Source organism: Strongylocentrotus purpuratus, unplaced genomic scaffold (assembly GCF_000002235.5).
Source record: "Strongylocentrotus purpuratus isolate Spur 01 unplaced genomic scaffold, Spur_5.0 spur5_scaffold_6, whole genome shotgun sequence".
NCBI classification, from domain to species: Eukaryota; Metazoa; Echinodermata; class Echinoidea; order Camarodonta; family Strongylocentrotidae; genus Strongylocentrotus; species Strongylocentrotus purpuratus.
Window position 1 is genome coordinate 30185877 of NW_022145612.1, and position 15848 is coordinate 30201724.

The 15848-nt window shown below is 34.5% G+C and overlaps 1 protein-coding gene across 1 annotated transcript in view; it reads left to right on the plus strand.

Moving 5' to 3' along the window:
- The first annotated feature begins 214 nt into the window (after positions 1-214).
- LOC115929870 overlaps positions 215-15848 on the plus strand; it is a 35081-nt gene continuing 19447 nt past the window's right edge. The window contains exons 1-5 of the mRNA XM_030999962.1: positions 215-318; positions 11310-11491; positions 11985-12144; positions 13567-13793; positions 15341-15412. Of these exons, the coding sequence (XP_030855822.1) occupies positions 215-318; positions 11310-11491; positions 11985-12144; positions 13567-13793; positions 15341-15412 (745 nt within the window). The remainder of the gene's footprint in view (positions 319-11309; positions 11492-11984; positions 12145-13566; positions 13794-15340; positions 15413-15848) is intronic.

Genomic DNA, 15848 nt, shown 5'->3' on the forward strand with positions numbered 1-15848 from the left:
CATGAACATAGATTTATTGTCCACATCTATACAGAAACTAACATGGACGGAGAAGAGGCTGGAGAAACAGACGAAGAGGAGGAGGGAGAAACGGTCGGAGAGGAAGAGGGAGAAACGGACGGAGAGGAAGAGGGAGAAACGGACAGAGAGGAAGAGGGAGAAACGGACAGAGAGGAAGAGGGAGAAACGGACGGAGACGAGGCTGGAGAAACAGATGGAGAGGAGGGAGAAACAGATGGAGATGAGGATTGGCGTCCAGTTGACCACAGTACAGATGAAGATGATCAAGATGATGAACAAGGCACAGAGAGAAGCAAAGTAAGTGAATGCACTGTTCAGTTAATTTGTTATTATTCTTGTACCTTGAAAACTTAATTTCTAATTGACAGTCACTTTATTTTGCTATCCTTCAAATCTCTGACATGTTCCTGAAGTGATCTATTAAGATTGATATATTGTCGGGCAGCCTTTATCTTTTAACTGAAGATAGGCATATAAAAAATGCAAAGTAACACAAAATGAACAAACAATAATATTAAGAGAAAAAATAGTGAACAAATGTCCAAGAACACAGAACAACTAAATAGATATAAAAGAACATGTGAGGGGACCAGCAATGGCCAGGGGCCTGTCAAGGCTAATCCCCAGTACAATAATAGGTATTTTGGATATTTTTATATTTACAAAAAACAAAAACAAACAAACAAAGAACCCACAACAATATGACAGTCATAAAAGTGACTGACAATACATAACAAAAAAAATCAAGTTGGCAATGTAACAGGCAACATTTTTTTAAATATTGTACTGTTATAAATTAATGAATTGTTTTTATGTAAAATATAAAGTGTGGGACTGTCCTTAATCTATATTGGTATTAAATTCCAGTATTGTACACCAGTGTATGATATTGTTGTTTGTGAAAAACTATATTCATATAATGGCATACTAAAATATTTGAATTTCTCGTACTATTGACTATGAATTGCACAATTTGAAGTAAAGCTTCTGTACAAGTAGTAAATTTGAAATTAATAGCTTATTGGCTTCTATACATTGTCTATATCTACAAGTTGATCGGGGTGGTATTCACAATGTGATCTTCATTAATCTACAAATATCTTTAAAATATTTGATTATCTGAACCAGCCATTTAAAAGACAAGATAGCGCCTTGTATGTTTTATTCCAGCCAATGCCATTGGCTTTTTGTTGGCCCTTTCATGTTGGTTTTAATACGCACCGCCAGCCGGTCCATGTACAGTGTATTGTTATTACTGTATTGTAATTAACGGTCACCATATTTCTTGTTTGTTATGACAATTAACATTGAAATACTTAACACAACAATTGCAGCAATGTTCAGAATACCACCCATCCAGAGTCTTGATTGGAACAGTAAGTTTAGATTTGACTTCTCTTAAGTTTCTCAAAAGTTTGAGGTAGAAAGTGGTAGCTCCTGCAGCTAGACGCGGGATCGGACAGAGTAGCGCTTTAATACATGGCAAACAGCAAAATTACACACATGGGCTCAGATACAAAAAATTTGAAAAATTTGTAATTCAAATGTTGATTTAGAGTTAATTTTGACAAATGATTTGGATTTAAGGGGTTTTTAGTACAGAAAATCAAATGCCACTTTTGTGAAATCTATCTATAAAGAAAATTCACTCCTTGGACCCCTTTGAACAGCATTATTCCGTTTCATGTGATCTAGATCGAACTTCAGACCGTATTCTGGCTTAGATTTAAATCAGGCCTATATGAACCTAATTCCTTTATGCCCAAAATCAGAGGTCAACACCCAACAAAGACAGATCTTTTCTCATTTCATGGTTGATGGTAGAGCATGATTTTGCAGCAAATAAATATTATTAAACACCAACCACGCAACACCAAGTGTGATATCACCCGGTGTCAGAAACGGTAGTACGAAGGACCTTTTTTCCTCATTTAGTAGAATTTATGAGCAGGTCTGTCAACTTTGGGGAACTGCTTGGAGTGAGATGCGTGTTTCTTTTTTTGTCTCTTGCCTGCCCTCCAAAAGTTGCTCAGTGGGGGATGTCTTTTTACTCCACATTCTCTGACAAGCAACAAAAAGAAAAGAAGAAGGTTATTAGCGTTTTTGGCTGATGGTGGTAGGTTTTTCATAAAATGGGAGAATGAGCGTGGAGGCAGGGGACTCCCGCCAAATGCGGAAGGGTTGACAGCCCTGTTTATGAATGTTAAAACATTCACTTTATATTCTGGAGTATTACAAGGACTCAACATTTCTTTTCATGAGTAATCATTTCACCTAGGGTACCTGCAGTGCCTTAAGAACATGTATATATATCCTTTATCCATATCCCGGTGTCATTCTGCATGCTTTACATTGTTCTTTGGGTACAGTACATGCGATCTAAAGCGCTGACATTATTAATTGGTTACAGGGGAAGTCCACTCTGATATGAAGTCAGTTGCCATAAAAGTATAAAATGAGAGGAACAAAAATATAACAATCAGGGGGATTTGATAAAGAATACACATTTATGAAGTTTTACTTCTGTCTCAAAGATTCAATATACAAAATGATAATAATGATAATAATAATAATATTAATAATATTAGGTTCTTGTAAAGTGCATATCACATTTAATTGTCTCTATGCATTTCCAAATTTGGAAAATATTACCCCAGCTTAATCTAGTGCTGCCTGCAATTACAGCGCTCTAGCATCTTCAGGAATTAATTCCTTGCAGGTACCCATTAACCTCAGTTGGCAAATGTAGATTAATGTCTTGCAAAGGGACATTAGTGCCGCGGCGTGACTCAAACCGCAGTCTGGTGACATAACCACTCGACCACAACACCTCAAATGGCAACTGCATGATTACCAAATCGCAAGTTGACTTATGCATTTTTTCATCTGTAATAATTAGGGGAAAATTTGATAAAGAATACACATTTAGGAAGTTTTTCTTCTGTTTTAAAGATTCAAAAATTACAAAAAGGTACATGTAACTCTATGATTACTATTGAAAGTTTAACGCTCCATTTCAATTTTACAAAATGATCTTACAAATTATATTTTTCTACAATGTGAATGTTTTTTCAAAGCCATACCCAAACTATTTCATTGAAAACATGTCCTACTGAAGAATCTTAGATAATTTTTAAAATGTTCCAATATAAAGGTGTGTTCTATACAAATTTTGTAACATTTAGAAGTTTTTGTTTTTGTTTTTTATACTAGGGGCTAGAGGGACACCATTCTGAAGAGATAGCGGAGAGTAAGTATTCTTTCTTTCACATGCTAAATTCACTCTTATCAAATTTGAGATTGCAATCTTTATGCATTAAAATATGCAACTCCTGTATTTTGGTCATTTGCAGTCGATAGTATACAAATGATGCATGCGCATGAGTTCATTATATGATCTATCTGCACTCGAGTTGAGGCTGTGTGTATCTATTGCACTCAGCCTAAAGGCTTCGTGCAATAGATACTCACAGCATCAACGAGGGCGGATAGATTGTATAATGAAGGAATGAAAACATGCATCATTTGTTTTATACAACAAAACTCCTATATGTCCTTGTTATTTCATGTAAAAAGAATCATTCAAGATCGTTTCGTGACAGTATGGCTAGGCTGACAAATAAATCTCAAGTTTAATAAGGCTTAATTTAGGGCGCACACATAGATATAGTAAGCACACTTACCTCTATACCCATTTACGCATACTGTTGCACAAAAATATAAGTCCATGCACACGCAGTATTAAGCGCTCTAACCTCTACGCGCACTACTGCGCACTGAAAAAGAGTTCAATAGGACTGAAAAATATTTCACGCTTTTTAATATACAAATAATGAATGGTTATGAGTTTAATAGTGCGAATATTTTCATGAGTTGAAAGATTAACATTCTATTCAAGAGGCGTCAGCCGAGTTGAATAGAATTAACGTTAATCTTTCAACGAATGAAAATATTTGCACTATTGAACGAATGAAAAACATTCATTATTTGTTTTATATAACATCGAAGAAGATCTAATAGAACGTTAATCAACAAATTATGCTTTACTCCTTATATTAAAGATAAATTAAAGTTGGAGTCAAGCCTTCTCGATTACATTTAGATTGCCTTCGCGTCAGATACACGCAGGGATACGCGCACGGCAAGGTACGCAGTCTGCATATAACCAAAAATGCACGACCATGCAATATAACATCTATTGAATATCATGTGACCAACAATCCTCCAATCAAATGACAAGGATCCACGTAGGTGTTGTATAGTAAGAGTTATTACAAGGCACCGCAGGGAGGATTAATTGAACTTGTTGCAGGACGTTAAAACAATTTTCTTTTAAATATGTCTGTACCTCCAATTTTGTATTAGTCAATTCTTCACCCTGGAGATACAATATGTCTTTCCTTGACTATGAAATTTATCCCAAATATGTACTTGCTGTTAAAAAGGATAAATGTCATTTAACTTACCCGGTAGTCAATGTTTACTTTGCTCTGCAAAGTTTGAAATGCTGAAAATCCATCAACAATCTTGAGCACAAATTTTTCAAACGTGAAGGAAGAACTTTCAGTCCCAAACATTGAAAACTGATATAATATTGTGAAATTAATTTTCAAATACATGTAACTTAAATCCTAAATATTCAATATGGGAACGGCTGATATCACGATTCTGTCACAAAGGGTATTTTGATGCCGGATAAGCTTTTGTACAAGGCTATTGTCATATATTAAAGTAATATTAAGGCAATACAAAGTTTTGGAAAATGTTGAAAAATGGCTGGATAGTGATTCTTTAAAATTTGATATATTTGGATGCCCCTGTGGATGTATTATAAGCACTCTGAAATTTAGCCATTAAAACACTGCCTTCGAGAAAAATCGTATATCAAAATTTACCGGTGCTGCCGATATATTAAAAATAGCGCCCATATGGCCATCCAATTGTAGCTGCGACCATGAAAATCTCAGAATAATAATAATAATATATTAATTTGTAAAGCGCAACAACTATGTGGATATATTCTACTGTACTGCAAGAGCTTGTAAATTACTTACAATTTCATCACTTTAGACTCAATTTCAAACGCGACAATGATCTTTGAATAGTGTGGGATCGCATATGCTTCCAATATGTTCATTTTAACCAAATCATGACCTCGTACCAAAACTTTGTATTACCTTTAAGGTGTAAACAAAGTGTAAATGAAAAATTAATTTATATATTGTACCTTCTCAAAAAATAAACAATTTGTGAAGCAAACAATTACAGATTATATTGAACTGCATGTATACTATAGGCTGTTTTTGTGTGATTATTTTTTTCTTTTAGCAAGGGGTGAACATAAAGTCCTTCACATGATTTGAAACGGGTATAATTTTTATTTTGAGCTTTCATTGACATGTTCATGGTTTCTATTTATTCTTCTAGATGTCAATGGTGAAGCTGGCAACCCATCACAGGGAAAGGTGATTATATGTTACACTATTACTAAATGTGGTATGATAATTTCTTACTATTATATGATGAAATACATTATTTTCAGGTGAAAAATTAAGCTAAAGTAGTTGCATTGGGTGAAGTCCTTGTAATCTGACAGGTTCATTTTACTGAATATTTATGTGCCGTTACAGTAAGAAACATAATAGAGATGCAGTTGCACTTTACATTCTGGATTTAAAATTCATTACTCTCAGAATGTCTTACAGCTGAACAGAATCTCACGTTCGTGCCCGCTATGTGGGAAAGTACAAAAGTACCTTTCCACTCATCTGAAGAGGAAGCATCAAATCAACGATGAGGGCAAAAGGAAGAAGCTACTGTTTGAAGCGAGACAGAAGTAAGTTCCAATTTTCATTCCAAATTGTGCATGAAGTCTTAAAATTCTAATGATTGGCCACCGATTGGTTAGTGATTATGCATTTTGTTGGACTCAGAGGCTCAAAATAAACCAAACTTTGCCTTCACTATTTATAAATGTATAGTGTATGATTATTTGAGACCTCAAACAGATGGACTTTACATGTCTGTTCACTGAGCTTTTCCTCAATATATTTAGGATCAAGATTTGAGTAGAGTAGTACGCTGTCATCTGCGTACAATAATAGTTTTAAGTCTTTTATACAAATACACATATCATTTATATAACTTGAAAATAGAATTGGGCCTAAAATGCTTCCCTGAGGAACACTGCATGTTATAGGCATTAGTTTGAAACAAATATTATGAATGGCCACCAGTTGGTGTCGATTAGATAAGTAGGATCTGAACCACTCTAAACTTGCCTTATTAAAACCCATTAGTTGTAACTTCTTCAATAAGACGCAATGATTACGTAACTGTATCAAAAGCTTTTTGCAGATCAAGGAGCACCATACCAACAAAGCACCCTTGGGAAGTTTCTGTCCTCAAATAATCAGTCAAATTAGACATGTTTCAGTCAAATAATCATGTCGAAAACCAGATTGAAATTCATAAGTTATATCATTTTCTTTGAAGTATCTTTCAATTTGAACACAGACCAATTTTTCTAGAATCTTTGATGCTACGCTTAAAACACTAATAGCTATAGTTGCTAACATCAGTTTTGTCTTTCTTTTTATAAAGTGGAGTCACTTTTGCTATTTTCATATCCTATGGAAAGGTACTCGTCAAGATAGATAGGTTCATTAAGTAACTTAGAGGCTTAATTAAAACCTTTGCACCATCTTTTAGAAATTTAGCTGGAATCATGTCTAACCCAGTACTTTTTGATACATTCAACTTACGTAACTCTTTGAAAACAAATTGTTCAGTGATTGGTAATAACTCGAAGCTGTTTTAACGTACACCTTTTCTTTCGTAAAACTCACAAATACAATCATTGTCTGCTTTGAAAAAGTCTTTGTAAGGGGGGAGTTTGTCTACTAATTTAGCAGCCTCATTTGTGAAATGAGAATTGAATTCATCAGCGATGGCCATCTTATCATGACATAATTCCCCATCGATTGTAATGAAAGATTCTTGTTCTTTTCGCTTCTTATTTTTTAATCCTAAGCTTTTAAGATTCTGCCAAAGCCTTTCGAATCTTGTTTATTTTCTTCTATCTTGTTTTGTAAGCAATCAAGTTTAGCCTTTTTCACCTCTCTTTGGACCATATTTCTTAATACTCTGTATCTTTTATAGAGCGTCTCATCTTTTGCTCTTTTCCTCAATTTTTTGTATACTATATTTCTCTCTTGAATTAGGGAAAGAATATCTTTAGTCACCCAAGTTTCTGATACCGTATTTGTTTTATTCTAATCCGTTTCAGTGGCGCTATCATGTTCAAATTTGAGATAAAAAGATGTTGAAATATTGACCATGTCTCATTTACATCTATACAGTCAGTTATTTCTGACCAATCAACAACAGATAGTTGAAGATTGAAAGTCTCTTCTGTATATTTTTTCATTGATCTGATATCATTGGTCCTGTGATGACCTATAACCAGTCTAATATTTTTCTGTGTACAGAAAGTAAAAGAATGATCGCTAATACCTAGATCAATGACTTTGACTTATTTTGTTTTCTTTGCTACAACCAACACGATCCAGTAGAGAAGAACATGTAGGTGTAACGCGTGTTGCCTCTTTAATGAGTTGACTAAACCCGTGAAGACTCAACAAGTCAATATATTTTTTAGCCAGTGGCGATTTGTGAAGAAGACAAATATTCATGACTCCTAAAAGAATTATTTCGTCATCCTTCTTTAATGTATCAAGAATATTGGACAATTTCTCGATAAACAAATTGTTTTTTGGAGGTCGATGCAGAATGCCAACAACAATTGGTTTTGATCTTGGTATAAGCAAATTTATCCACAGGGATTCCGTATCTCCAGTAAATAGCATCCATAATATTAAATGCAATATCATTTCTAATATAGAAACATATACAACCTCCAGAGCCAGATGATCGATCATGGTGTATGATTTTATATCCGTCTATTTCAATTTCTTCATCATTTATGGAATTGTTTAACCATGTTTCAGTGAAAGCAATAATAGACAGACTTTTTCTTTTAAAAAGAATTCTAAGTTCCGATATCTTGTTTAGGATAGACCTCACATTAAGGTGTAAAAAATGAAGACCTTTAACTATAAACTTTTCTTCAAATTCTTGATAAAGAGAATTTAAGAGAAGTGTTTTCATCTTTGTGGTTTGGCTATCGCTTGCTTTTCAGATGTAACGCGCATTACCTTAAAATAGTTTTCTTTTAGTCGATCCTAATTTTGGCTTTCTTTCTCTAGACAATCGTCAGTAAATAATGAATCAACAATTCCACTTCTCATCAGGGCATTCATAATATTACCTGCGGTACTCTGAAAAACTAATAGCTTGACAATTAGTGTGAAACCATTTTTTACAATCAGAACACAGAAGGCCGTGTTGATTACATTTTACTGGCTTATCACAGTTCCCTCAAGGGAACTTATATTTCCGACCGTCAACTATCATTTTGAAGTTGAAATTTTGATTCGACAAGGTTATCAAAATTCAATGCTTGGAAATATTCGAAGTACTGATTATTATAAATTACAAAACGCTTAAATACAGCCCCGGCATAGCACCTGAAGAGCTCTCCGAACGCTGCTGAGGTGTGTGAGATCACAGTATGGACATGATTTGCACAAGCAGACGATGTCCCATGACATCTCACACATTTCAGTGCCTTTGTTTTCATCTTCGTTTGAGTTCTTTCTCCTACTTCACTACCGTCAGGCTAAATGTATAATCTATTGCCTCACTCTAAACCCTGCACATGGTTTTATTTTGATGACAAATGCAGCGATACAAAAATAAAGGAAACTGTCGCTTGTAAACGAAATAAGACGCCATTGTATATTCAGCTGCACACACCGTTTCAAGAGGGAACAAATGCCGTCCTAAATATCATTACAGGGGTTTTTCAATTTGTAAGTCTGGTTTCTTTGTTTGTTAATTAACCCCTATCCTGTGTATTTACAAGCAAAAGATTTTAGTTATCAGAATCGGGTCATATCCCCTTTTGAATGGTTTGAAATGCTATTACATTTATATACACTAAACTCATTATAATTTGACAAATAATAGCTTAGCAATTATGTTCATCCTTTATGGGATGTCGTCTGCTTGGGCAGTATGGGTCCATATTGTGACGTCATTAAAACATCGTTATTTTTCTGGCAAATCTCTCATATATCCCAGCTGCTATGGAGGTGGTGGTATTTGTATTTTTATAAATCACCCGATATGTAGTTGACCTAAAACTTGTACGATGGCCATCTGTTAGCTTACCAGATTCTAGTGATACATTAGTTGACATATTTGTGATTTTCTTTGAATTTCTACTTTAAGTATGGGTAGTTTTTTAAGTAACTGGCTGTTTACTTCTTCATTATGTACAAGAAAATGATATTGCAGAATCAAATTTCCCCAAATCTGTTTGAGTATTTCCCTCTACCCAACTCTGATACTGATTGTATGATGTAGAAGATAAAAGAGCAAATTTTCATATTATTAAACAACTTAAATGACTTTACTATTAATTTTGGTGGTTTACATGTGTTCGGTGCATGCTGACGTTATTGGAGTTAATATGCCACAGCAATATATAAATAATTTATTCTTCTCATTTGTTTAATATTCCATGTGATGTAACAAAAAAAAACTACAACACAACAGCTTAGAATTAGTTTGATCTTACTTACTGTTCATCACAAAAAAATGTGTACATTTACATAAGAAAGAAAATGAAAAAATGAAAATATGAATGAATGTCTGTCTTCATTAAATAGTCTAGAGCTGTTTTCATGGTGATCAAGTTGGTGTTTTATACAAGGTTCATGATATTTCTGACCACCATAGATGCTACAGCAAATTGCCAAAACAAGCAACGTGACTTAGTTTCTGTACTTGAATCTTAAATGTCATATCTGGGAGGAGTTGAAAAGAAGTGGCAAAGAGACATATATTTGGAATATTGTTGCAAGAATGCTGATATTTAAGTTAATTATTTATGAAAGTAATCAAGTGACTATGGTAAATTTATTTGATTTAGAAAGCTGAAACAAAAACAAACTGTGGTAAAAAACAAAAATTGGGGGGGGGGGGGGGGGATCCTAGCCAATGTCCATACATTTTTGACAAAATGTGTCCTTACATGGAGGCTGCTTCTTGCCTGTTTATAAAGCTTTTGTATAAAAAAGGAGATAGAAAAATACACCTCTAATTATGAAAAACATTACACATAGATTATCTTTACATAGTATCAAAACCATTCTTGAGAGCCCAGTAGAGGTAAATTACAGAGAAATAAAAACTGATATAAAAACTCGTCACAAAATCAAGGGTGTACCAAAACTTTTGACCAGCAATGAATGCCAGAGAAAACAAATACATGCTTCTTTTTTGCCCGAACCAGTAGATAGTTAAGTACGAAGCCATTCAGCTTTCCTGACCTAGCAGCTGACCACAAAACGAAAGTGTTCTGTGTACCGTAAATGGGACTCTGGGAGCCTACAGCGAGAGCCACATTTTCTTCCGACCTGGCAGGTCTTCAACCAGGTCGACCCTTGTTGACATTGAAGCTCGTCCCTTCCTGCTGATATTTGTATATGTTTCTCCATAATGTAGACTTCGCAAGAATGTCGCAATGTAATTGCTCTAGGAGTCTGCAGCAACTTGCTGCAGACTTCTAGAGCAATTTCATCCTGTTACAATGAACACTCTGTGGTCAGCTGCATGGTCAGGCAAGCTAATGATAGATTGCATGATTTTCAAACCTTTTTATACTCAACTATATCTTATATTTTTCCTTTTCATTCCTACTCCCAAGTCACCAAAGCATTACGTCCACTGTCAGCTGCTAGGTCAGGAAAGCTGAATAGCTTTTTACTTAACTGTCCACTTATTTGGGCAGATATCATAATTGAGCATGCTTGCATTTTACTTCTTCTCTGGCCTACACCATTCATTTTGATGCATGAGGTGTCAAAAGCAAAATATTTTATGTGATGTTTTCATTCTTTGTTTCAAAATAATTACATTTCCTACCCTAAAAACTTATTCAAAGTTTCATTTTGTTGTCTTGAACTGAAATTTGGGTAGCACTTCTCTCCATGGTTTCTATTCAATCATGTGTGAATTCTGAATAGCAAGTTGTGCATCAAAGTAAAGAAGAGAAGCAGAGCTTTTCATGCAAGTACATGTATATATTTAAAGAAATTATTCATTATGATGGAAAATTTCTGCCGTTAAATCCAGTTTTGTTTTTCATTCATTCATTTCAGAAAACCAATTACTTGGAAGAAGGAGGTAAAGAATCGAAGGAGAGGAAAGACGTGTTCCTTGTGTGGTGCCCCAAATCTTCAGAGGCTGGATGTACATCTCAACCAAAAGCACAATATGCAGAGAGGGGCAGAAATGCGGAAGGCCACCAAGGCCATGGATAAAAAGAAAGGGCTCAGTAAAGGTTTGTATATTTAATCGAAAATCAATGCAGTTATCAGATCAGATCAGCTCATAGTGTTTGTAGCTCCTACCGAAGTCTGATTATACTGTATTTTAGGATCAGATCACAGTTTTTACTGAAAACATTCATGGTATTTGATTTGATTTGATTTATTGGTTTCTGCATCTTTTTTCTTTTTTCATCATAAACATGAACATAATATGGTTTGATACAATATTAAAGTATCCCACACAACTCAGAATGTATCTTTTACTTTGATTCAGTTGTTTTGAATTGGGCTAGAAAAAGATATAGAATACAGGAACAAAGAAACTGTCCAGGTTCATTTTATTTATAAAATCACCTCACCTCACCTATTTACTTTTGTATACAGACAAGGTTCCAGCAGACAGTGATCTAGGGAAGTTTCCCATAGTTTGTATTGGACATGCCCCAATCTGCTAAATGAATAGTAAACAGGTCTATTCTAAAACTTGATTGCTCTTTATTTCAGCAGAAGGAAGCGATGATATATTCAGCAGGTTTGAGAAGCATCTGAGATGCTTGGGAAAAGTCATCAAAACTGCCAAGGCCAATTCCAGCATCATTAGATACATTGCCAATGAAAAAGGTGGCCTAATAGGGTTTTTCAACGACCATGATGCCATCGCAAAGTAAGTAATTTTTTTCTCATTGTCAAGGAATAAAGAAGATAAGATCAACAACATGGACATCTAAACATGGGTGTTTATTCAGAGAATTGCATGAAAGGAGGCGCGATAGCTCAGTTGGTAGAGCAGTGGGCTCGTAATCCGGTGACCCGGGTTCAAACCAAGTCTATGCGCTAGTGCCATTTGGTAAGGCATTAATCCTCATTACCAGGTCCCTCGGAGAGGACCTAAAGTTGTTCCTCTGGTTGATTTATACTAACAAGCATTTATGCTTTTCTTAGAAGTCAGGTAAAATAACCACTACTACTACTGAACTAAAACTCTACTCCTAAATCCTGCTAAATAAAGTGTTGTTGTTAAAAACAAAGATCCATCTAGTCCAGGTAGATGAGTGATGCCTCTCCCTGGTTCCATTGATACGTACAGGCTTGGTTCAAGTAGAAAATACTCTGTACTTCGGATGGAGGTTTATTGAGTAAAAGTCCCACATTCTATGCACATTTACCGGTTGGATACAAATCGACATAAAATTAAGAACCTGCATTTTGCACCAAGAGGGGGCTAGCCTCACACACTATCTCAGGTGTTACCATGCAGGGTTTTAGACTACTGGGTCTTTGGGTATTAAAACAATCAATTTCAATTTATTGTCCAATATTGGAAAAAAAAAATTTCAATTTATTGTCCAATATTGGAAAATTTTGTTTAGCTCACATTTTACTAACGTACAAAGAATTAAAATAAGTTTACATACATAATATATATCATATCCTTTGACATAGTAATCCTTCAGAATATTGCTATACAGAAGTTTTGCTTACGTTATGATAAACAAAAAAAGTGAACTATGGATGGATGGGCTTTTCCAAGTATCCCTTGGAGCTAAACCATGAAATGGGTATAATCTATCACTGCAGTCAATACAAATTTGAGACCTATTTACAATTAAGTATCAACATAGAAGAAAAAAATAGCCAATCTGGAGGACCCGCAAATGTCCTACCTTTATCTTATTTTTTCTCTCCAAAATCCTACTTTTCTTTTACTTTTCCCAAAAATGTTATCCTACATTCCTCCTACTTTCTTCCTTGGGTGTGCTTGAAAGCCTTCATAGTACACCTGTACATTACAATCAGTCAGATGGCACTTCATAGACATAACAATTGTCAAGGGCTTCCAATGTAGTTCGCTAATACCCTGTTAATCTGCAACTTTTAATTTTTGGCAATAAAGAACCAACATACATGTAGATGAACCTTCTTCAGGTAATCTAAAACTTTTGACACTTCTGTAAAGTTTTGAAAAGCTGCAGAATTTATATCTTGACAATGTCACTGCTTGTCCATTCATTTAATTTACTATTACATTAATTGTTGACCATGTTTTACTTCAACTGCAATGATTTCTTTCGTATGTACTATGTAGCTTCATCATTGAGCTGAAAAAGAAATACCAGCCCAAAACAACTCGGGCGAAGATTCATGGCATCGCAGAGTTCTCGGAATGGTTGCTAGATGATAGACTAAGTCTAAAAGAGGTCGGTGTAAAGAAGTCCCACATAAAAAGGACTTTGCGCCTGGCCAAAAAGTATGGTGCGGCCATGGGCCCGGACATAATGGCACACGAGGCCGAGAACAGGGATAAGATTGAAGGTAATACTTTTTTCTTTTGTTTTTAAATTCTATTCTTTTTGAAGAATTATATTTCTTTCTCTATTTGTACATCTTGGAAGAGGATATTTTGAATGATTATTCTTTAACTTTATTGCTATTTCAGAGGTTTTTCTTTATTTGGGGGGGGGGGGGGGTTGAAGGTCCCCCATCATATCTTTGCTCTACAATGTCTAATTTTTATCACATTTGGTGTGCACTTAGTTCATGATAAAACGTACAAGAATGCATCGTTAAATCTAGTTAGATTAAACAAAATTACTGTAACATTAATTAACCATTAATTAATCATGCACATATGGTGATTATTATGGGTTGAGGGGGGGGGGGGTCAATGTGCACCTACAATGGTCTCCCACTCGGGAATATGTGAAACAAAGTTGTTTAGTATAAATGACTAAATTACAAAATGAATTGATGCCAATTATATGCACAGATTACCAGGTAAATTATTTTTCTCATGTATTTCTTTATTTCTATTGCATTTATGTTAACTATTGTTATATTCCTTTTCCTTTTGTTTTCTCTTTTTTTTAAATTTAATACACTAATAAAATGTTTTTACCATGTATCTAGTTGGTTTTACTAAAAGTAGAAAAATGAGAGAATAATAGTGAAAGTTTTGAGCAATATCTGATTACATATAAAAAAACATATATTAAAAAAAAATTGTAATCAATCAAATGAAAATTTGGAAACCCCTTGACGCATCTTGCAAGATTTTTTGTTATCGTATCAGATTTTTTGTATGGTGAAATATTTTCTTTTGAAGAAAATGAAAATAGGAATTCATGATTTTTTAGTACTGGGAAAAAAGGAGAGGACCACACAAATTATGTAAATTTTTGTTGAATGCTTGAAAATTTTAAAAATTCATGAATTTCTTATTTCTTATCAGATTTTGCTCAAACGTTCATTGATCTGTTTCTTTAAATTTTTACAGCTCTTTAAACCAACTTGATATGAGTGTAGACTTCCCCTTTAAAGATAAAGTTGAGTTTTGTTCATGCAAATATATTTTGAAAGAAACTGTCTCAGAGCAATTGAGAAGAGTTGATAATGATGACTGATCACTCTCGCTATAAAGCACATGCACTGCACTCAGAAATGGGTACACAAATGTGGTATGAATTTTCGGCACAAGCACTTTCTCGTCATATATCAATTATGAGGGCGTTCGAAGAGTATATCCTTTTCAGGGACACTTCTACTATGATGTTGTTATAAACTGAAATAAAAGGAATGTGAAAGCTCACAAATTATTATTCACCTTTCCCAGAACTCAACCTTCTCTTTAGTTCCATACTTATTGGACTTGGCAGTTAGGTCAAGAGGGGGTGAGAGAACTCTGTAGTTAACAGGTCTAATAAGAGACTTTGCTTCCTAAATTAAAAACAAAAAAATGGTAGAACATTTTTTCAGAAGGGGGGGGGTGGGTGAACTGATCTGACTCAATTAAATATTTTGAATAATAAAGCTCAATTTCAATGAGCCTTTAATCAATTATTATTTTAATTGTTTCTTAATAGATATCTGTCTGAATCAGCCAGAGATCCAAGAAGTGGATGCTGCCTTGAGGAAGCCAGGATTGGAAATTGCAGGTATTGCTTAATACATGTAGCATATTTGGGGCATTGCACCTGTACTTGTCACCAAGTGTACATATGAAAAAGAAATAATAAAAGAGTGTAAATCTCATTTAATTCTTACCCATGTAATTTCACTCTTCAGATACATTTCAACATTCAATATGAATCCAATTTTTGCAGTGGTCAAAAAGATCAGCAGTGTTTAATGTATAAGAGGTTGTCATTGTGTTATGGTTCAGTGAGCACACTCAAACAATCGTGCAAGAAATGCTGAAATGTTAATACAGCATTAAAATTACCCTTGCCACTTTTGAAAAGTGACAATTTACCTTAATTGTTTGCACACTCATGCATGACTCGATGGCTCAATCTCATTTTCACACGAAAATTAGTCAATAAGTGTAAGAACACTCCTGATAAGTTATTTTGCTCAAAACCTTTTTGTGAA